A 23,120-nucleotide genomic window follows, 5' to 3' on the forward strand; every position below is an offset into this window, starting at 1 on the left:
GAAAACAATTTAAGACGGCTGTACTAAAAGCTTGCCACACAAAACGAAGCAATAAGAATTATTTCAACAATATTCTATCAAAATTTAAACGACATTATTCATTATAGTCTGAAATGTTATTTGGAAAGCATAAAAGAATAGATAATATCATTGAATTCCGCCAACCAATGCGAGCAGAATTCGGCGAAAAAAGAAGGTCAGAGTGCCTTAACACTCCGTTCCCCTTTCCTCTGCCTATCCTGTTGGCTGCGGGATACAGCGTGAAGAAACCATCAAAGCGCGACAGAAATCTAAAAATTGTACAAACTAAAAACTACAGTCTACAAAACTCCAAACCAAACTCCAAGTACAACTTTAGGTATTGACTATAGACAAATATGAAATGACAGATATGAGAACCGTCCTTTAAATTCATAACACTATAACGGTAGTTGTGCAATTAATATTTGTTAGAATTGGTAGAAGTTATCACAAAAATTATAAGGATAATAAATATCAAATTTGAATATAAATATCGGTATTATACATTTAATTATTATTTTATACTATTTTTACGTCATCGTGAGTCAATTATAATTGCTAGCAACCCTGACTAAGAATGCACTAGCCACTGGCAATACTATTGTGGGTGGGTGGTATTTCTTCACATCCGACTTGTCAATGTCACTTTAGTTGGTGAGATATTTTTCAAGGTGTACGGTTGTATTTCATAGAAAACGCTTAGTTTATTTAAGAATAATAAAGATAAAATGTTTTAAATTGTGAATGTGAAACTTAGTTCTTTGAACAGTTAATTATTTTAATATTTATAAAAAAGTAGGTGCCTTATACATAAATATACATTATAAGGCAATGCAGTCGATGCTATCCAGGAGATATTCGTTTTAAATTTAATAATAACGTTCTGTATAACATTCAAAATGGGTAAATTATTGAGTCTATTAGCCCGAGACGATTCGAATTGTTGTTCTTCGCCTCGCTATGATATTTTCTTAGATTTTGAAAATGCTGCACCTACTGACACAGAACGCGATGTTTACGAAGAAGTACAAAGAGTTCTTTTAGAATCAGACAAAATCTTAGAGGAAATACAATGTTATAAAGGAGCTGGTAAAGAAATACGTGAGGCTATCGCAGATCCATCAACAATAACGCAAGAAAGGGCTTGGCGCGCCGTAAAGCCATTGGTCGACAAATTGCTCAGATTTTATAACCACTCCTTGGAGCTAAAACGCGTAAGTTTATTTTCTCTGTTTATATATTTATTACACTTTTTTACTTATAGGTACCTACATACAGAATATAATAAATTTTTCCTCTTTTGATTAGTAATGTAATTATCCAACTTGTAAAGTCTAATATATTAATAAATGTTTATTACAATAAATTAAATTATTAATCATGTAACATAGAAGGAAGTTTTACTTTATCACTGACAATATATAAGTCACAAAATGATAACACTTTTACAAGATATTGGAGCTATCATGTTTACAATGCTATACTAACTTCCTGGATCATTGCTTATTATGATTGTAAATAAAAAATGGAATCACCTTTTATATTTGTTACCAAGTAAAAATATTGAATATATTGCTATTTATGTGGTTGTATGTCGGTATAGAATTATTGTTTATATATATTAATATTATGCATTTGTACTGTCTGTGTGTACTAATTTTAAGGGTCTCCATTCTCCACTTTTGTGTATTGCGTGTAGAGTGGTGAAACTTAGACACATTTTTTCATTTCTTTTTAAACTTATAACCATTGAGTTTACAGTCTTACTTCTTAACATCAGACAGAACCACAAAGCCATTGTTTCATTATAAAATTATACTTATGAATATCTTTTCTTCATTTAAATGTTAAATGTAGGTAGTGAAATGTTGCTTCATTTATAAATACATTTTAAATGAGGCGAAGGGTGTCAAATCATCCATTAAAATGGCTCTCTACAATGTAATGTTAGAAGCGTGTTAAAGGTTAAACCTACAATTAATAAACATGCTGATATATGTATTATGTTGGTCTACCGCATCATATAAATATTTTTAAGTTATATAAGAATATAAAATAAAAGTCAAGACTTATAAAGAATTGATATCATCTTGCATTAATCATGCTGCATTAATTTAATAAAAGCCAATCAAGTGTGAGTTGTGCTGGCCTTCTGGGGGTTCGGTTAAGCTTCAGCATTGTAGTTTAAGGGCAAACATGTGAAGAAACAAGCAAAGAATAAATTTCATAACGGTAGAGACATATCTCATGAGTTTTGATTATGGGACGAATTTCATACAAAATGCAGTTTCATACAGATTGCAAGCTTGATTTTGTGTGCTCTTAGGGCCCGTAGACCTAAAATTTGGCATTGATACCATGTCATACCTCTGCGAGATCTCAACGCAAATGGTCTTTATAGACCGACATCAATATAATCTTATAAGAGTTGCATGTCTTTTTAAAAAATACAAATTTTTATAACAAACTATTATCAATATAAAAATGCAGATATATTTTCAAGTAGTAATATATTTCAAGTAATATTAAGCTGATAAATTTCCAAAGTTTTTATATGTTTCATATTCACCGTACGTTGTACACTAATTTAGAAAATAAAAATAAAAAATAGATACTTAACATTTTACGCACCTTATCCACGTATTACGTGTTAAGTGACGAGCAAACGAAATTTATATTATTTTAAATATTAGTATTTCCCCGTGCAACAATCGAAACTGTAACCACCGCGTCTATACAACTATATTTCAACATTTTCCAAGTTAGTAGATATCAACAATATTTTTCCAAAATTGATTCGCGACCGCAATAGTGGTCGCAATGCAGATACAGTCAACAAGGGATCTGTCGTAATGAAAATATTCTGTTGTTTATACTTTTTTTTTATTATTATTAAAAGTCGGTTAAAAAAATATCTCTCATGTAATGTTCACTTCACTTGTAATTGCGTAATGTTTATGATTCACTTTAATGCCTTAAAGCATGATGTTTATTGTAATTATCGTATAAAAACATGTAAAACTTTGCGTTTTAATGCCTGTATATTATGCAGCAATCGCTTAAAATAAATTTACAACATGGAATACCATTCCTTGAATTATTCAATATCTATACTTCTATAAAATTATAAATCTGGAGAGTTTGTCGCACGCTAGTCTCGGAAACTACTGGTTTGAATTGAAAAAAATTAATTAATTTTGAATTTTGAATTAAATCTTAATTTTGAATAGTCCATTTATCGAGGAAGGCTATACGTTATATTACATCACGTACAGTACGTTCACCAAGTTATGGCGGTCCTGAAGTTAACTGAACATGGCTGCACAGATTTGATATTAGGATTTTTCATTATTTTCTTCCAGAGTGAAAAATACCCGAAGGTTCAGAAAACTTATCTTCAGGGCAACCATGATTTGTTGATCATACTATAACTCAACATACCTGCGGTCAGAGTCACCTCGGGCACTTCGAATGCGTCGTGCCACAAACACTTATTGTTAATTATTTCCATTTGACTAAGAGGTCGAAGCCGCAGATAAAAGCTACAGTTACATATACTATCTTACTTAAAAGTACAATACAATTCTTCCAGTAAAATATGTTACATATAGGCCATTACATGACAATTAATCGCAAGACTAGTAAATTGAATTAAAAAAAATAAAAATAAATCAGCTTCACGCTGTATCCTGCACACAGCCGGGTAGGCAGAGGGAAGCTAGTGTTAAGACACTCCGTTCCCCACTTTCTGCCGAATTCTGGAAGCATTGCGTGTTGAATGGCAGAACTCAACGCCGCACTTTGCCTCGACACCAGAGCGAAGAAATGGAAATACAAATATAAATAAATGTTTATGATCAAATCACATCGTGGCTGATTAAAGCCATCTGTATCCTATGTTTGGTTGAATGTGGCAATCATTCTATCAAGCGAATATGGGAGTCGAGTGAGAATTTAAATAATATTTAATACTTCCTCCTTGCTGTAATAAAAATTGATTTAGTCATGTATTTGTCGTACAAACTTAAAAAGTATATATCTAAATATATGTAAAATGCCATTTTCCTATACATAAACGGAAATCAATATTTTAAATGGGAAATTTATTTTTACAGTTTATTTACGCCCAAAGGAATAAAGAGACAATTGTAGAATATGTTGACTAAATTCCCTTTAAAATATTAATTTCTGTAATGTTATTTTAACAAAATATGTGATAGGTATGGTTTCTTTTGTCACGTTTTTCATATCTTACAAACATCATACTCCGTTTAAAGTACGCGGACACTCATACAATCTTATCTGTTACATGCTAGCATACGATCTTGAGATTGAAAAACATATATACATATTTATGGGTTAAACGCTTATAGGAATTTAAAATAATAATTAATATTACTAAATATAAAAGATTCAAAAGACTGATGTACATTTTACTAATAATTTCTACCATTTGTTAATACAATGTTTAGAAATCCTAAATATTATTTATGTAGGTACTTATCTAGCCTATTTAAAATGAAAGGAAGCAATCCAAGGATAAAAATAAGACCAGAACCATTTTCTTTTTATACCCCTATGATTTCTTTTATACGTTGAATCATCTTAATATACGACATACCTACTACATCGGTAGTTGACAATGTTAATTATACAGTCACTATAATATTTATAAAACCACTTTATTTCCTAGTCTAGTTTTAATATTAGATATAATGAAAAACACACATTTTTTTATTCATAGACCATAATATATTTTCTTTCTTTTTAATTAAAGCTAAATAAATAAATATAATATTCCACACAGCACGTTATTATTCTCCTAGAAAACATCGACATTACTCTTTTTTTTTTCTTTTGTCGACTGATAATATCTGCTGAAGAGAACTTCATAGTAGCTAATTACGTATAAAAATGGCAAGCCTTTTAAAAAGCATTGCATTCAGCGTATAATTATTCTAGTCTACTCGCTTAGCATCTGTAAAAAGACCATTTCCTCTCTGAGAAAGTAATTAGACAAAATTCCACGTGTAAGGTTTATAAAATATATAAAGGAAAATCAATTTTCATAAGCTCAAGAGGCCACTTGTGGGGCACACTTGTGGTATGCGACAGGTTGTGGGTTCAATCCCCACTCGAATAAATGTAATATTTTCATTTCTTCGCTCTGGTGTTGGTTCTTCAAAGCAAAGCGCGGTGTTGAGTTCCGCCATTCAACTCAACCCCCAGATTTCGGTGGATAATGGGGAACGGAGTTTAACACTAGGTTTCCTCTGCATACCCTGTTGTATACGGGATACAGTGTAAAGCTAAATAAAAACCATTCTTAATACATATTTTACACAAGAAAATAATAACATACTACAGTTAATGCTAAGATTTATTTATTTTCCTTATAAGTATAACTGTTATTATCATTTTCCATTAATTATTATCGCCTGACTAAGCGTCATAGAATCCTTCTGCATGAATAAAACAAGCAAATACGGCTTCGAGTCTATTACCATAGGCGAAACACTGTACAACTAACAACTACATTTAATTTGTTTGTGATAGAAATTTCAAATTATATGTATCCGATACATTTTACATTATATTTAGTTTTTCATATTAATCTACCTCTTTATATTATTTAACGACTACTTAAACTACACATTAAGATTATGTGCCCTTATTGCAAGTGCACCACTTAACATTTTATAACATTTTTTGCAAGTGTAAAAAAAGAAATTATCACCATTAGTTTGTATATACTGTGCCATTTAAAAAATAACTCATTTATGAGCAAAGCTTAAGTCATAATTTATACTTAGAAAAGTTGACTCGACACCACACAGCTGGTGGTTCACACCAAGAAAAACGATGGTTTTCAAGTGCGCATGAAAATTTACCACCATTATTTCTACCATACAAAATTATACTGTTCACGTATTTTAATGTTTTAGACAGTAAACGCCAGGAATACTGATGTTAGTACGGTGTAATTAGAATTTATTTGTACACTAGCTGTCTCAATCAAAAGCGATAGATAAGAAAGAGAAGGCAATTGACTATTTCCGAGTGTGTCGTTAACAATACCTTGCATGAGCAACGAATAGAGTACCTTATTAGGTGTTGTACGACTGCACGTGCAGTTTCGCAGTTTGTACAATTATTAGGTTATACATATATATATTTTTATATTTATGGCTTTACGCCATATCCTGCAGATGGGCAAAGAAAGCCTACTGTTAAGACACTCCTTTCGAGACATTACGTGATGTGAGGCGGATTACAAACGCCGCGGTTTGTCTTGTTACGAGGAAATATAAATATTTAATTATTCATACCTACATAAAAGTCGCCTTTACTGTCACATGCTTTGCCACTACAACTTTTAATAAATGATGACTCAATTATATATTATGTTTGAAAAATATTAAAATATAATGTTAATAACAGAACAAAATATTAAATAAGGATGTTGGAATGTTTCCGTGAACACCGGGAAAACAAATTTCATATACCTAGATATTATTATTGTCAAGATCGGAAATGCTAGCATTTCTAAAACGTAAAACAGGATTATTAATACTAAATATGTAACTCTGATAACTCCTAGGGGGTCGTAATTTAACATATTTATTTTATTAGTACTTAAATTTTTCTTAACTTTGAGTATTATCTAAATACTTATTGAATGGTTAGGTCATGTCGAAAACATGAGATATCTATTATTAAATCGTTTTTTTATTATTTATACATTATATTTTTAATATAATATCGTTACCATAACAAAGAAAATAATACTTTTTAGTAAGAAAGTAGATAATATAACTCATTTACAAATATTTATAAAATGTAACCAGTCATATTTCCACGTTAACAACCAGGTGGTTCAAACGAGTTAATTTATAGAGCAGCTGTTCTCATTCATCCCGTTTAGATGGCATGGTATGCACCTGCATTCATAAACACCTTGAAGGATAATAGCTCTGAATAAAGTAGTGTGTATTTGGGTACTCGTAACATCTGCTGGACCTACTGTCGTTCTTATCAGAACTTGTTTTTTTTTGTATAAAATTAATATCAATAAATGTAAAAACTTTTAAAAATTAATATTATAATTAATCAATATTTATACTTGTTTAATATTTTCATTTCTTCACGCAATGTCTCGAGTATTCAGCGGAAAGTTGAGAAGGGAAGTGTATTAATGGGAACAGAGCGTCTTAAAACTAGGTTCCCAGGTTCCCTCTGCCTACCATGCTTTATGCGGGATACAGCGTAATATTTTCTCTGATTCTTTCTTATTTACTTTCTTACTTAAAACTTAGCATAGATTTTGTTATCTCAACGAAACACTTGCTAACATAACTGGACATAATTATTTAATATCTCTCTCTACAAGACGCCAATTGCCACAAGTAACTAAATGATGAATTACACCTAACCGCATCAGATCTATGGATATTAAATTCCAACTCGCTTCTATTATGAAATGTGACCTTTCAAAGTTGAAGTTGTCATATGAAGTTGCAGAACAGCTCGGAATTACTACGCATTTTCTCTAAATGGGATTCAGGTCACTGATTTCATTCTTTTATTTAAGTATCCGTGTATAATAAGAGTTGTGACGAAATATTTCTGTAATATTTATATTATCCAATACAATGGGTGGGTAAGTCGTAAATCTTTTGAAGTTATTCGTTATAAAAAATAATATATTATTGCCAATCTCAAGTAAAAATTAAACCAAATTAAATGAATTAGCTTCACGCTATATCTCGCAGGGTAGGCGGAGGGAACCTCGTGTTAAGACACTCCGTTACCCACTTTCTGCCGAAGTCTGGAGGCATTGTGTGTTGAGTGGCAGAGCTCAACGCCTCGCTTTTCCTGGACACCAGAACGAAGAAATGGAAATATAAATGTAAATAATTATTGCACTTCCTCGAGTGGGCACCGAACCTACAACCGTCGCGTTACAGTCACACCCTCGTGCCGCTGTGCCACGACAGCCTCTAGTAAAAAGTGTTTAATTTTTACATATAGTTGATATTGGTTAAGATATTAAATTGGTTTTGATTGCTTCAAATTCTTTTTTTATGGTGCACTGCAGGCTTGTTATTTAATTTTTGCCTATTTTTGTCTTTATCTTGCAGTCAGTAGCAGTGATATCTGCCACTACAGTACTATCTTCACGGCTGTTTTAAATCTTTACTTGCAAGTATATCTCAGTGGAGGATAAAAAGAATATCGCCGTAAAAAACATACTATTTCTTTTCGATTGTCTGATGCGGTGGATCGTGAGGTGGAACCAAATTAATGGTGCATGCGGGACGTTGCACTCAAAATGCTCACTTTCCGCTTGCCTGACAATTGCATTAAATTGCAATCCAGATACGTTCATTATTTAAATAGTATCAAGGACTATGTTATAAGTGTCTTCTTGTCTAATTAAACTTGCGTAATAAACTTTTAATTCATATCTTAAAATGAGGGTTTGGATGTTGAAAATAGGTCTTTATTATTGTGTATATGCGAGTAGGCTGAAGAATCATTGTTGAACAGAATAATGGAAATATAAGTATAATAGAAAAATTATAACGACCTCGTTTATATTCACACACGTAATGAATGTCATACTTAACTATTTTTAGTTGTATATCGCATGTTTTTTTAAGCTATTATAAAAATACATTACAGTTTGGGAGTCTTGCAATTCTTTGTCTGAAGGTGTCTTAGGTACACCACAAGGATATCCTGAACACGAGGTTTACCAGCTTTAGGTGGGTTTTAATCCTAGATGTCACGGTAATATGAAAGCTAATTCTACGGCGTTTCATTACAATGAAATTACGACCTACAGGTCGCAAGGATTTCCGTTGAATTTAAGTGGGTAGTATCAGGACTAGTCTATGCTGGTGAAGCCCAGTGTCATCGATTTGCCAAGTCGTGTTTTGTCAGACTAGATGAGGATCTGCTTAAATTTGTGACAATAAATAAAATTGGGCTTTTATCTTATTTATGAAATAAAAATTTTGTACCTCTTTTTACGAAAAGTGTATGGATGAAGGAGCATGGAATTTGTTACAGTTATAGTTAAGATAGAGAAAGAGTGCAGCATTCTGATATTTTTTTAAATAAGTATAACACACACAAGTAAATGACATATGTACATGTTACTATGGGAATTCGTTCTGTGCACCTCAATTCGTTCTCTAGTTATATTAATTATTGCAATTTACTCAATTTTATGCAAGAAGATTTGAAAGAAATTAAAAGAAAACAAGTAATAATGCTGTTATTTACATTAAAAAGAGCAATTACATAAGAAACCAATAAAAACAGTTTGCACACAGGAATCTGTATACGATAGGTAGATGAAAACATTAGATAGTTCCACAACTTGAATAGATTTATCTCTGCAATAGAGTTCTAGATAATAATCGACACGTCAACTACAGAATTGCCTTCATTATCAGCGCACTGAACGAATTCCTAATTGTACGGCAACTAGTGTTAATTTAATAAGTCGTTGTAATTTAATATAAGAACTTCTGAGTAGGGTAGGTATCTATATTTATAAAATTGAAAGGTCACTCATTCATCACGAAATCTCAGAAACTACATGTGCTAGAATTCTCAAATTTTGCATAGGAGTTATTTATAGGACGTAGGTGCTCGCTAAGAATCGGGAATTTGCAATATTCGACTCCTAAGGGGTTGTTTTTGGGGTTGAAAGTTTGTATGAAACTTCGTTACTACAAATGCTAGGAGTCTCAAATTTTGCATGGACGTCACTTATAGAACGTAGGTACTCATGGAGACAGAAATTAATAATAACGTAGTTCACGCAGGCGAAGCCGCGGGCGGGCCGCTAGTAGTTTAATAAAGTATTATTCAACATTTAATATAATGTAGGAATTAATTCGTATGATATAAACAATTGTATTTAAATTCATTTAAAATGAATATTAAGTGTGTAGGTATATTAAAGAAAAAAATATTTAATAACAGACAAAATATGTGTTTAACTTTTTTTACTTAGATCCGGGATAGGCTGTAATTATAAATGATGGATACATTATAATTAATTATTAATAATTAATGATATCCTATTACTCTATAAATGCTTCACTAGTTCCCTGCCTTTACTTCTTATCACTTTAATTATATATACGTATTATACAGTTTTTGTACGCGTTGTTAATTTAATGCATTGCTTAAATTAATGATATTATTTCCTATTTAATAGTATGTCGATTAACGCGATAAATATGCGAAATAATCGTAATACAATATGAGCTAGCCGCTTGGCCTTGTTGTAAATATCTCCCGAGCTGAAATTTGTGGCTTAGATCCTCATTTTCTCTAGTATTGGTCTTATTTCTCGAAGTAATTTTATCTACAAAATATGCTTATAGTGTGCGCATACGCATATCTTCATATACCTATATTATATTTTAATATTATTTTATATTTAAATAATAGCTAATACTTAGTTATAAGTTAAAAAAAACAACATTTTTACTACTTATTCATATTCTTTTAAGATTTTCTTTACGATCATTTCACAGAATAATAACAATATTTGTCAGTTTTTCAACGAAAAAATATTTCCAGTATTAAATGAAATGTACCTAAATAAATAGTAAAACATGAACTATTTTCGTGATGTAAGCTAATAATTTTAACATAATTATCACAGAACGTCTTTCATATCATTTATCTTCATACCAAGCATGCCATCTTGTCTGGTTTACTAATTTGACCTACATTGCTCTTGCTAAATCATAGTTTATATATAATGAAAATATAACTTGTCAACGAAAATGTATCTAAAATATGAAATAACAACTGAAACTATCTTCGTAAAATCATTTCTACTTAATATTCTAATGTTAGTCTAATAAGAAGCACGTAACCAACCAATACTTTTAACCAATAGAATATCATTACTAAATTTTGAACACGTGTTCACATCGCCTTGGTACCATTTACGGAATATGACGTCATTCGAAACTAATCCCGCTTCATCCTTTACTATGTATAGAAGCAAATGTCTCATAAAAAAATATCTATTTGAAGAATAGAGAGAGAAGAGTGTTAAATTATTATTGTGACCTCATACGATATGTATGGGATATTGCACAAAGCAACTTTACAGAAAACTATTTTTATATACGTATTTACCGAAATATAAACAATGCCAATTCAGTCATAATTTAAGTGAGAAATTCACTATTGCAAAATATGTCACTGATTGAGGTTAAATCCGTTAAATGCGTCATGAAGAGGCAAAATCTTACTAATTTGCAAACCCATCGGGATGCGAAGTCGAAAACGACCACAGCCACGTGACTCACATCTTGTGATTCACCACATTTTATATAAAGCATACAATCGCGGGAGCTATTGTGCTCATAAATAACACGCCAACCACAGTACAGGTACATTGATGTCGATGTTCGTTTGCGCTCACTTTAGAAATATTATATTAATCCAATTGAACCAATGCATAGTCGTTTTTCCAAGTCAAAGAATGTTTTTTTTAATTAATTCAAATTCAAAATATTCTTTATTCAAATAGGCAATTATTATAAGCACTTTTGAATCGTCGAATGAACATATGAACAAAAAGCTACCACCGGTTCGGAAGGCAGTTCTGCTGAGAAGAGCCGGCAAGAAACTCAACAGTTGCTCTTTTCAAAATCAATGGTACAATCTATTATATTTGCTGGCAGCTATTCTGCATTACATTCAATAGACATTAATTCCATACATGCTTATCCTCTAAATATTCTTGAACAGTGTAATACGCTTTACTTGTTAGAATTTTTTAGATTTTTTTTTTAATTAAAATGTATTAAATATTTTAATCTAAATTCTTCATTTCTATCTAACCAAGCAATTTTTATAGAAGTACAAAGAGGGTGCCGCTTTGTAATTCATAAAGAAATCTTAATACCAAACGTAATATTCCTCTTGGACCACTCGTTTTTCTGAACATAGATTACAAGTTTCTTTTGTTTTTTTTTTGTACCAACGCTTGTAATGAGGTACGTCTGGTACAGCCAAGATTAAAATCTTTTAATTAAGTTCACTTCTTTATTTTGTAAATAACGTCCGCACCAAATAAAGATTAGCTAAGCTTAATAAGTTTTGGCTATGATAGAAAAAAAATAACCAATACCTTTTGTACCTAACGTTGATACATGGATTATATAGACGTATACAGTAAATTATTATTTTAGCAAAAAATATTATTCTTATTTGTGTGTAAATAATTAGATTCGATCCTTTCATCACATACAAAGCGTATGTAAATTTAATTTATCAGTATCTACATTCTACATGGATATCCGAGTCCAGGATACGGAAGAGGCCTAATAGAAATAATTGCTTAATGCTTACCCGTGCTCCCGATGCAGTTGCAATGTACTCGACTAAACAACCACCGCTTCCTGTGAAAAGATTATGCAATCTATTCTGATTTGTCTAACATTTCACATTAATGGCCTATATAATTAATGATAAATGAATTCCCTTATCAGTTGCTTGTAAACTTTATTTTTCAACAATCATTAACTGGTTTAAACATAACAATTATGTATTTTAGTTTTTTTTATTGCTGTCAAAATACTTTTTTTGTTGTTTATAATAAATAAATAAATATTTAACAAATCCCAATAATGAAAATGGTATTTCAGAGGTAGATTTGGTAATGGACCAAAATAAATGTTTTAGTGCCCCAAGTTGCTTAAAGTTGCTTACTACGATCCCATACATGCTTCCTGAAGTTGAACTATTCTGTACTTTGCAAAACAAAAAGCAATTGCTAGTATCGTTAATAGCAAATATTTTTTCAATTGCTTCCGTACTTTCGATTTTATCCTTGTAACTAGTTGCTGCAATTTGACTTATTGGTCGTCGATTCACTCCATTCCATTATAATTATTTTTGTGATTACTGATAACTATTAATATCTGTTTATTATAATATTTTCAGAATCGCAATTTCAATATCTATACTTATAATAATTGTAAATATTTTCAAAGATTTCATTTTCTCTCTGCAAAAAATATCAATCTATTTCAATTTAATTTAAAATCGACGTAAAACAAACCTAGCAATACTGAAAACCAGGTATACCAGGAAGGTGGGTAAGGTTAACGTTAAAATACCATTCTAAAATTGCCACAGATATTTGTTATTGAAAACTAAGATTCAGTTATGGATCATGAATTCTGATATCATTTTCCTTTTCTTTTGCTTAAACTGATTATATCTTTTAATATTTTACATCTTTTACTTATTTTACGTGCCAAATTTTCCGATAACACTGCCGCGACACAGTTTAAAATATCTTAGTATTTTAATTTATACGTCGTTTCCGTTTCTCAGTTCGTTCAACCGGTGCCAGAAAGTACTGAACTGCCTCACGTCACGTTACAGTCCACATACTATTGCTATAGTACTTCACGTCGAACAATGTGCTATTTAGCAAATCGTCAAATATGAATTGAACTCCTACAGAAGCAAAGTAAATAGGTCATGACGTTCAGTGTGCAGAACAGATTTAATTTAATTCTTGTTTGTGCTGGATGTGGTGGATATTTTAGAACTAGAAATTTTCGGAAACCAACATTTTAATTGTGTATGTAACTTTGAAAACAAATTCTTCGTAATGTTAATTAAATATCTTCATTAAGTCGAGATTACCTTAACTTAAGAACTTGGCAGATTAGATTTAATCTAATTCTTGTCTATGCTGGATACGTTGGATATATTAGGACAAGAAATTTTGAAAACCAAAAATTATAATTATGTATGTATGTTTGAAAACAAGTAATTAGGGAAACTTAGGAAATATTTATATATTATTGAATATCTTCATTAAATCGAGATTACCTAAACTTAAAATTACCTAAAAGTTTAAGACCGGAGTGCATTTTTGGCCCCGGTAGTATTTAAGTTTATTTTAGGTAATAGGTACAATTATTATTGAAACTTCTGTATGTTTATAAAATAATCTATAATAAATAATATTATTCGTAGAAACCACAACACTTATTCTAATTGATAGTTATCTGGATGGCCGGATGTCGTATATGAATATTCAAATTTTCATCTCGTCTATGAAGAGCTCGTTAGACTGTCTGTGTCGATTATCGTCTGATGACAATCGTTAAACCCTTTGATAGTTTATTAGTCTTAATTGACTTTGTTCATCATTATTATGCGACTGCCAATGTAAAATTTATTATTAGAAATGAAAATATGAAGATAAATAAAAAGTTTTCTTCTCTTCTGATAAATGTAAAAAAAAAACTGTTATATTATTGTAACATATATTAAGTTTAATATATTTAAAGTCAATAAAAAAAATGTATTATTTTACACTGTAATTATTTTAAGTATTGTTTATTTACAGGTGGTACCACGACTCCTAGGCTCACTTGTAGGAGGATCCATGAGTCCTACACAGCATTTGGAGCAACAGCAAGCACTTGTGAAGCAATTTGCAGAAATACTAGAATTTGTTTTAAAATTCGATGAACATAAGGCAAGTTTTATTTTATAATTTATGCATTTTAAAATTATGAAGAAATTAGTTTTAAACTATGATGGTAGTTTTAAAGTATAAAGTGAAGTGTTCTTGCTTATATAAACGCCTGTATCTCTGAAGTGTTGCAACCAAATAGTTGACCTATTTGGCCAAACTCACAAGTCCTCAAACTGAAGGGTCTATCGACTAGGAAACAATCTAGGCCTACATTTGAAGCATCCTTATTTTAATCATGTTGGCAATTTGGACTTCAATTATAGCTATTAAACAAGTTATTCGCAACTTGTATTTTATACTCAAAACATGAAATAAAATACAATTTTCTTAGTGTGTGAATTTAAATATTGTTGTTGTACTTATATGACATTATATCACTTCCGTTCCTTACTTACCTCGTAACCAGAAAGTTCATTTCCTCAAGTAGGAATCAAACTCACATCCTGTCGCGTTAGCAGTCGCACGCTTGACAGGCCAATAATAATTGTTAATATAAAAAAATATATTTTAATTCACCGGCTCTTTGCGTTTCGTGCTAATTATAATTTCCAGCAGTGTCTCGATATAGATTGGCAATTCAAAAATATAATTATATTGTAGAAAAAAATATATTATAAACGACCGATAAACGTTTATTTTAGTTTAAAGTTGCGTGTTCATGACATTGTTATCCAACCCCTTCACTTTACCCTTTTGTATATAAATAATGTAATCAATAGGCTATTTTCGTTATGAAGAGCACCTTCACCTTATATGGTCATTAATTGAGTCAGATGGATAATTATGCGAGAAGCCCAAGACCAGGATGGCGATGAGGGAGGGAGGGTTGTTCAGCAGTGGACAACGATAGGCTGATTAAGAAAAATTGATACAAGCACTGAGAAATAAATTCTGCATTTAAATGCTTAAAATAGATTTAAAAAAACGAAGTTAATGATGTTTGCAATCGCTAACCACGCCTTGTCTATCTAATTTCGTATCTTTTTATGAGAATATGCGTTTTATACTCGTATTGTTAAAAATACGGTGGGTATGGACTATGGGTAGAGTTTTATATTTTATATTTAGTGTATGTACCGTGTGACATAATTTGAGGTTATTTTAACCTTTTTATGTGAAAAGTGTATTGTTTAATTTAAAATGATATTTATTTTAAATTAAACAATACACTTTTCACATATACAACTTTTCACATAAATAATAATTTCGTTTTTTTTTATTTTCACGATGTATCTCATATAGCAGGGTGGGAAGGAACCTAGTGTTTATTCCAATCACAAATTTTCGAGACATTGGCGAATGGTGAAACTCAACGCCGCGCTTTATCTTGTTACTGAAGCAGGGAAATATGAAATAATTTATACCTTCTGAGTAGGAATCGAATCCACAACCGTCGCATGTACAGACAGACGCTGAGTCACTACACCACGACGGTAATTTTCTTTACTTTGTGAATTATTTTGTGTAATGTGTTAATATCAATTATTTTTTATCTTAAAACTTTTAATAAAGTTTATTAAAACACACATAAAACAAATGATCTAAAGTTACTTAAACTAAAACTTGCTTAGTTGATAGAAATGCTGAAACTTCTAAAACTAATATAATATCAGAGTGCATTGGATAAGTGCCTTCACTCTGGTTTTGGTCTGATTGTAAGACATTCAGCGTATATTTCTTATTTTTACAAACACCACTCTCAAAAAAAAAAGAAAGCCTATCCTAAATAAAATATTTCTAAATATTTCTCATAGTGAAACAAAACTGGATTTGTACATACATACCTGACTGAATGCGGTAGTTTATGTTCATATACCGCCCAGAAGAGTGCTAGTAGCTGACAGCTACTTAAGGTATATTTAATGTGGTCTTTCTTTTTTTTTTTAGATGTGCTTTCGTGTTTTAGGATAGGCTTTCTTTTTTTTTAGAATAACTTTAATTTTCTCGATATCTAAAAAGAACCATCTGCTTTCGTTTTCTTTTTAGGTATAATTGATACATTTCAATAAATCAATTAATATTTCCTTTTTTTTGAAAACTAGTGTATTGAGACAATCACAGGGAAACTTGTTTCGACCGCCAAATATACATGCCGTTCCAAAGACCGGGGTATTTGCACGTTTCGGGACACCGGGAGGCACATGCAAAAAACAGGACAGTCCCGTTTGAAACGGGACTTCTGGTCACGTTAGGTATACTACCTGCCTGTCTTTAATCGGATAAAAAGATAAAAATGTAACTAGGTTACCCAACAAAATACGCAAATTAAAAATGTAAAAAGTTTTTTAAGCTGCTCTATTAAAAACTATGTGTAATAAATTATGAACCTAAAAATTTAACTTGGTGGAAAATGATGAAACATTAGTCTATTGTGTGAAATGCACAAATAGAAATATTATTGCTTTTACAAACAATAAGCAAGTAGCAAGTACTGTCTTCAATAAAATATCATTAAACTATCCAACAGTTATTATGTAAACAAAGCAATGCCTAACGTGACCCGTGGCTAGAATTGAATAAGTGCTCGTTACTCAGACAATCGAGGGCCACTTTGACCCCAACCTTGCAGTGTCGTTGCCTCCGGTCTGATATACTGATATAAATAATTTATTAATCAATTTTAAATTATTTACTTACACTATAATAAATAACCTGATTTGATTTATCCTATATATTTTTCCTACATAATAAATTGGAAGGAAAAAAATAAGGCCATATTGAGTCTCGAGGAAATGAGATATAGAGTTTGTTTGTATTCACTTTATTCAAAAACACTTAAGGAACTGAAGGAAACTGAAGTGTACTTATCTTGGCAATTCGATACATGCCTATAGAATGTTTTTAACTGGAAAATAGAACGGTATGGTGAAATCTATAGCGAAACGATTTAGCAGCCATATGATTTTTTGACACAATTTTAGCACAGACGAAATCGATTTTGCGTAACAAAGATTAACGAAAAACAGGTTTTGATGTCACGGTACCATGCGATCAAAGTTTATGACTTCGCTATTTCTGAGCTACTCCGTTAGTTGCAAACTCCGCGATTAGTACCCATTTGGGCCGGAAATTAATATGGTGTTTCTTTAATAAGAAAATTTAAATTCGACGGAAAGGGTCGAGCGGAGTGTCTTAACACTAGTTTGGCTGCCTATCCTATTGTATGCGCGATATAGCTTAAATAAGAAGAAGAATTTTGATTTATAAACTTGTATCTACACTTTTAAGTATATGATAATTTTACAAGACTCGCCAAGCCCACGACGATCTTTAAAGAAACAATAATTAATCCTCAACACTTCAATTATGTCCACGTCCATCCACGTTCTCTATTGTATATTGTTTATAATTACTCATTACTTTATCATGAGTCATCCATCAACTACTAAGGTGGCGAATTCGACAAATTGAACATTGTAATAGAAAGCCCGTCTGACCTCGCCGCAATAAGCTGACTCATTCTGGTGGGTTTGTTTATTTACTTCAATTAAGTGGGGTGAATAGAGAATATTTACATGTTTGATGTTACTATTTTAACCGGGTGCTCTGAATTACCCCAGTATTGAATCAGCGATGCTAAAGAACGCCTAGTGAAGGATTAATGGTTAATAATTCTCATTAGTGGTATTTTATATTAACTTTATTGATATTTGCACTTAACAGTACTCCAGAACCCTTTTTTATGGTTTTTAATAAGACTCTCATCAATAAAGCTTTTTTTTATAATTTCAATATAAATCTATAATAATCACTTATACTAACTAGTGAATAACTTTTGTTCAGATGAAAACGCCAGCCATACAAAACGACTTCAGCTACTATAGAAGAATTGTATCGCGGAGTGGACTCATAAATGCTGAACTTCCACCAGGGGAAGAACCTCACATAAGTGCTGAAGTAGCGAACCGCATGTCGCTGTTTTACGCTCAAGCCACGTCGATGCTGAAAGTGCTGTCTGAAGCGACTAGCCAGTTCGTGAACGATAATCAACAAGATTTAGAAAATACAACGGAAACTCTCAGCACTATGGCCAAAGTGTGCTTGCGAATGTTGGAAAATCCGTAAGTATTTTAGTTTATTTTTGAGTATTTTTTTTTCTTTACATCTGTTTCATTAATGTATTGTTTCATTATAAATCTTAATGACATCAAATAATTTGTCATAATGATAAATTAATGTGAGTAATATTGGAGTACTCGATAAATATTTGCAGCATTATCTTTTAATGCATTTCTATTTATGACATCTTTTTTTTTGTTTTCACTAAACTTTCACTATACATTGCAAAATTTAATCAAATTCTTAATAGCTTAATTTATTATGGATATATTTTTTAATTCATTTTGCATTTTATTATAATATTTATATGTTTTTATTTATATAAATTTGTATTTAACATAATATATAGATTACGAAAAATCTGTATAAAACTAGGTATATTATTTTTTATAAACACTCACTGCATTTCCTACACCAGATTCTCTCAGACGAATACTAAATGTAGTCTTTTTTCAAATTGATGACAGGGGCTTGACATTCTTTGAGCAAGTGTAACGTTTACTCTGAATAAAATTTTTAACTTTGAATTTTATCACATATTTTAAAATTAAAACTTTAGCCATTATAAAGTGAATTATGACACAAAGACTTTTTTTTAGGAAACCTTGCCCATAGATATCTCATAAAATAGGTACTTACAAATTTGCCTACCCATATTTTTGTTGCAGTTAATATAGAAAAAATATCCGTTTGTCTTAGTTTTCCTTCATCTTGAGGCTTTTGCTAGGTAGGGCATAAATCCTTTTTATAATTTGAATAAATGATTTGAACCTTTAACTATAGTCGTCCCATCACCAATACTAATATAATCTGTGCAATGTCCTTTTAATCTTCTACTGTAGTTTCGTAACTTTGGAGCATTGAACTCAGTCTGTAGGTATAAGCTAAGAAGCACATAAATATTGTAGTACGTTTTACTTTACGACCTCTCCTTGGCGCGCGTAGATATATCAATGTAAAATGCATAAATGAATGTAAGAAAAATAACTTTTCTATATATGAAATAAGTACTGAACATTACGAATTATATTAATATATTCTAAATATATTAATATTTTCTTATATATAAATATTTGTTAGTAAAAAACATAAATTATATATTATAGTAAATATGTCATTTAAGCTTAAACATTTACTACGATGACAGGATTCTACGTTATATATGATAATTTTGTCCGCCCATATCCGGCTGAAAGTGCGTAAAGTCCGGTTAAATATAATGAGAAGGACTGATACAAAATAATAAATGTATTTTTTTTTTGTTTTTATTACAATTATTCTTGAAAATTATTGATTGGCACACATGGGACGTTGATGACGACTCAAAATCCATAGAAAAAATTGTAATTTTGCTGGGTTAAACTTGTTAAATAAGTAATAACAAAAGATTGCTGAAAGTAGGGAACGTTCGCCTTTAAATTTTCTATGTCTAAATCGAAGGCTGGAGTTATATTATGTGAAATATAAACGATGACGCATAACACATTAAAAAATGCTGTTTTTTAAACTAATTATAAGATAATAATAGTTATTGGATACATAAATAAAATGACAATGTTAATTATCTTCTTAGTTATCTATAACAATTGTTTTGAAAATATGATTAAAGTACTGCACGTGGATGTTACACTCATCCTGATTGCGACAAGAGCGAGTTTATGATACCACTCGATATATTGCTGGAGTCGAGTCGTCACTCGATGTTAACCAACTATAATGAAATAATGATAAATAAAATGTCACTCACACGACTCCCCTTTCGATTTGAGTCTATCTACTTCCTTATTACCAGTATTGTTTGTGATTATTATATTTTAATATAGGTCTGTTTCTATATGCGTACATATAGAGAAATACATGTGGAGAAATAACTGGTTGTGGGTTCGATCCTGACTCGAGAAAATGAAATATTTATTTAAGTTTATAACCTTTTGTGGCGTCGAGATAGGGCGGGGCGTTGAATTCCGCCACTCAACAAGCAATGCCTCCAGGATTCGGCGGAAATTGGGGAACGGAACAGTTATGATTAACTCTAGGGTCCATTTGTCTACCCTGCTCTGTGCAGGATACAGGGTTTATTAGGAATACACCTATAAATTTACAAGTATATTACATTCATGATAATATCAGTCCATTGTAAATTGAAACGTATATTACTAAAAAGTAAACGAATACATATACAAAAGCCATATCATAAAATCCAGATGTACAATATAATTAAGTATGATGTCATTTTCGTTCCTTCTAATATTTAAAATGAATAATATGAAGCGAAACTCTACACCTCAATATCTATTTTTAAAATTTTAGGTAAACACCAGTGTGCCTAACACGAACATTCAACCCCTGTTTATATAGCAGGCACTGCCAAATATGTGCACTGTAACATGGTTATTACCATATTTTAACGAAACACCATAATAAAAAGTGCTTTAAACATTAGCAGATACTCTTATCAATGATAACAACCAACATTTTTGTCTCTTATGATAACGTTATCAGTTTCGTGAATTTTTTAACGCCGTTTTTAAACCATCTATGTTCCAACGGATGTCCGCGAAATCGACATCCATACATAAATTACCACCTGACATTAATACCTAGAGCCAAATGTGGATAGGAAATATTGTAAATCTAATAGATGAACATACGTGCAGTGTTGGAGTTACACCGGTCATCCTCTGACGTATGAACTTCCTTATCAAATGATTTGGTATATGCGAACCTCGTTCTTGTTCAGAAACACACGATTGACGTATTTATTTTAAAGCTGTTATGATTCACAATTGCTTGTACAATTTCATTCACTTAACCCGTTCGGTCCAATACACCCACCCTATCGACCGCGCCATTGAAAGTGACAATGGCAGCGTGCCTTGAATGTTAATAATAATATCTTCGGGATTTTAATAACCGATTTATGACACATTGTGATAAATTACAAAATTTATTAAATGTAAAATATAAATTATATATATATAGAGATTAGAGACCTATTATATGAAAGAATTACTAGGTACTTTCTTAGTTTATGCTTAATTCACAGTCTTGTTTATCCTATCCTATATCTTATAAAACAAAGTCGCTTTTCGTGTCTGTCTGAACTTTCTAACTCTTCTTCTTCTAAACCACCCAACGGATATTTATGCGGTTTTCACCAATAGGTCGAGTATTTCTCAGGGAAGGTTTATATATAGTTTATTATTTGTACATTCTTATGTAAATTAACATAAATACGATAAATGTGTATAAAGTCCTACCAGTTGAGACACTTTCGCGCATGCGCTGCTTTAATGGTAAGTACTACATGAAAATAATGTACTGGAGTATTATTCCTCTTAAAAAGATCTACAAAAAAGTCAGCGACAGCATATTTTTATCTTTTAAGGATAACGTGTAGTGATCATATTTCTGTCTAAAAATAGTAATTTCAATATATTTTTTATTGTGAGGGATATTTTTCCATAATGGTATTAATCCTTATCCTTTAAAATACGTTATTAATTTTCTACGTTAAACGAAGATAAAATTTGCTTTTTACACTATTTCGAAATTGCGAATAGTTTTAGAGAAAAACGCATTTAATTATTGATACATCACGCCGTTCAGTCAAGTTTCACTTATCCCTTACTCTCAGCATATAAATAAGTATATTAGTTACGTTGGCCATTTAATGTAGATCAAAACTGTCTTTTACTATTTTTTCATTTTAATAAGTACTTTAGAAGTTGTTACAATATCAAAACATCCTTGCTGGGAAACGGCTCGCCACTCGCCATGCGTCCGCCGCGCCCGCCTGCCTTACACGCATCGGTGGTTCAGTGGTAGAATGCTCGCCTGCCACGCGGGCGTCCCGGGTTCGATTCCCGGCCAATGCATTCTATTTAATTTTCCTCACAGGCAGCCACGTAGTGCTTGCTTTTCACCAGGGACAGAATACCCTCTTCAGCATTAACCACAAGCTCGAAAAAAAAACCCGCCCGCTATAGAGGCATAGCAACGAAGATTTAGATGCGTTTGCACGTATTGGATAATTGGAGTTGAATGTATTATTTCAGCGCGATATATTTGGTTTCATATTTTTTGCAGTAGTTATTAGTAGGTAGGTTTTTGTTTATAATTTCTTCCGTTTAAAAATAGTCATTTAAATATATTTAAAGAAGTACTTGAAAAGATTAGTAGCAAAAATTTAAAATTACGATACCTACTAAAAAATCCTTGCTGTGTAAAACAATTGGAAAATCCTTATTGAAACTACGAAAATGCGGGTTGCATTAGAGTTTAATTAATTTTCACATTATCTTAAGTGCTTTGCAAACATACATTATATGAATAATCCAGTAGTAAAAGCGGGCGAAGCCGCAAGGGGGTCGCTAGTCTATATATATAAAAGGACTTGTCCTCACTGACTGAGGTAAGACGCACGCACAGCCGTAACCGCTGTGCGTAGAAACTTGAAATTTGGACAGATGTTTTCTTTCGTAATCTGGAC

General features: G+C 31.4%; 1 protein-coding gene across 1 annotated transcript in view; it reads left to right on the plus strand.

Moving 5' to 3' along the window:
- Positions 1–653: 653 nt before the first annotated feature.
- Positions 654–23,120, plus strand: part of LOC146537571 (CYFIP-related Rac1 interactor A) — a 28,344-nt gene continuing 5,877 nt past the window's right edge. The window contains exons 1-3 of the mRNA XM_085188658.1: positions 654–1,235; positions 14,438–14,569; positions 18,353–18,630. Of these exons, the coding sequence (XP_085044784.1) occupies positions 921–1,235; positions 14,438–14,569; positions 18,353–18,630 (725 nt within the window). The 5' untranslated portion in view covers positions 654–920. The remainder of the gene's footprint in view (positions 1,236–14,437; positions 14,570–18,352; positions 18,631–23,120) is intronic.

The sequence above is a fragment of the Heliconius melpomene genome, chromosome 7 (genome assembly GCF_056956725.1).
Source record: "Heliconius melpomene rosina isolate 202511_hmr_F chromosome 7, ASM5695672v1, whole genome shotgun sequence".
Classification (NCBI taxonomy): Eukaryota; Metazoa; Arthropoda; class Insecta; order Lepidoptera; family Nymphalidae; genus Heliconius; species Heliconius melpomene.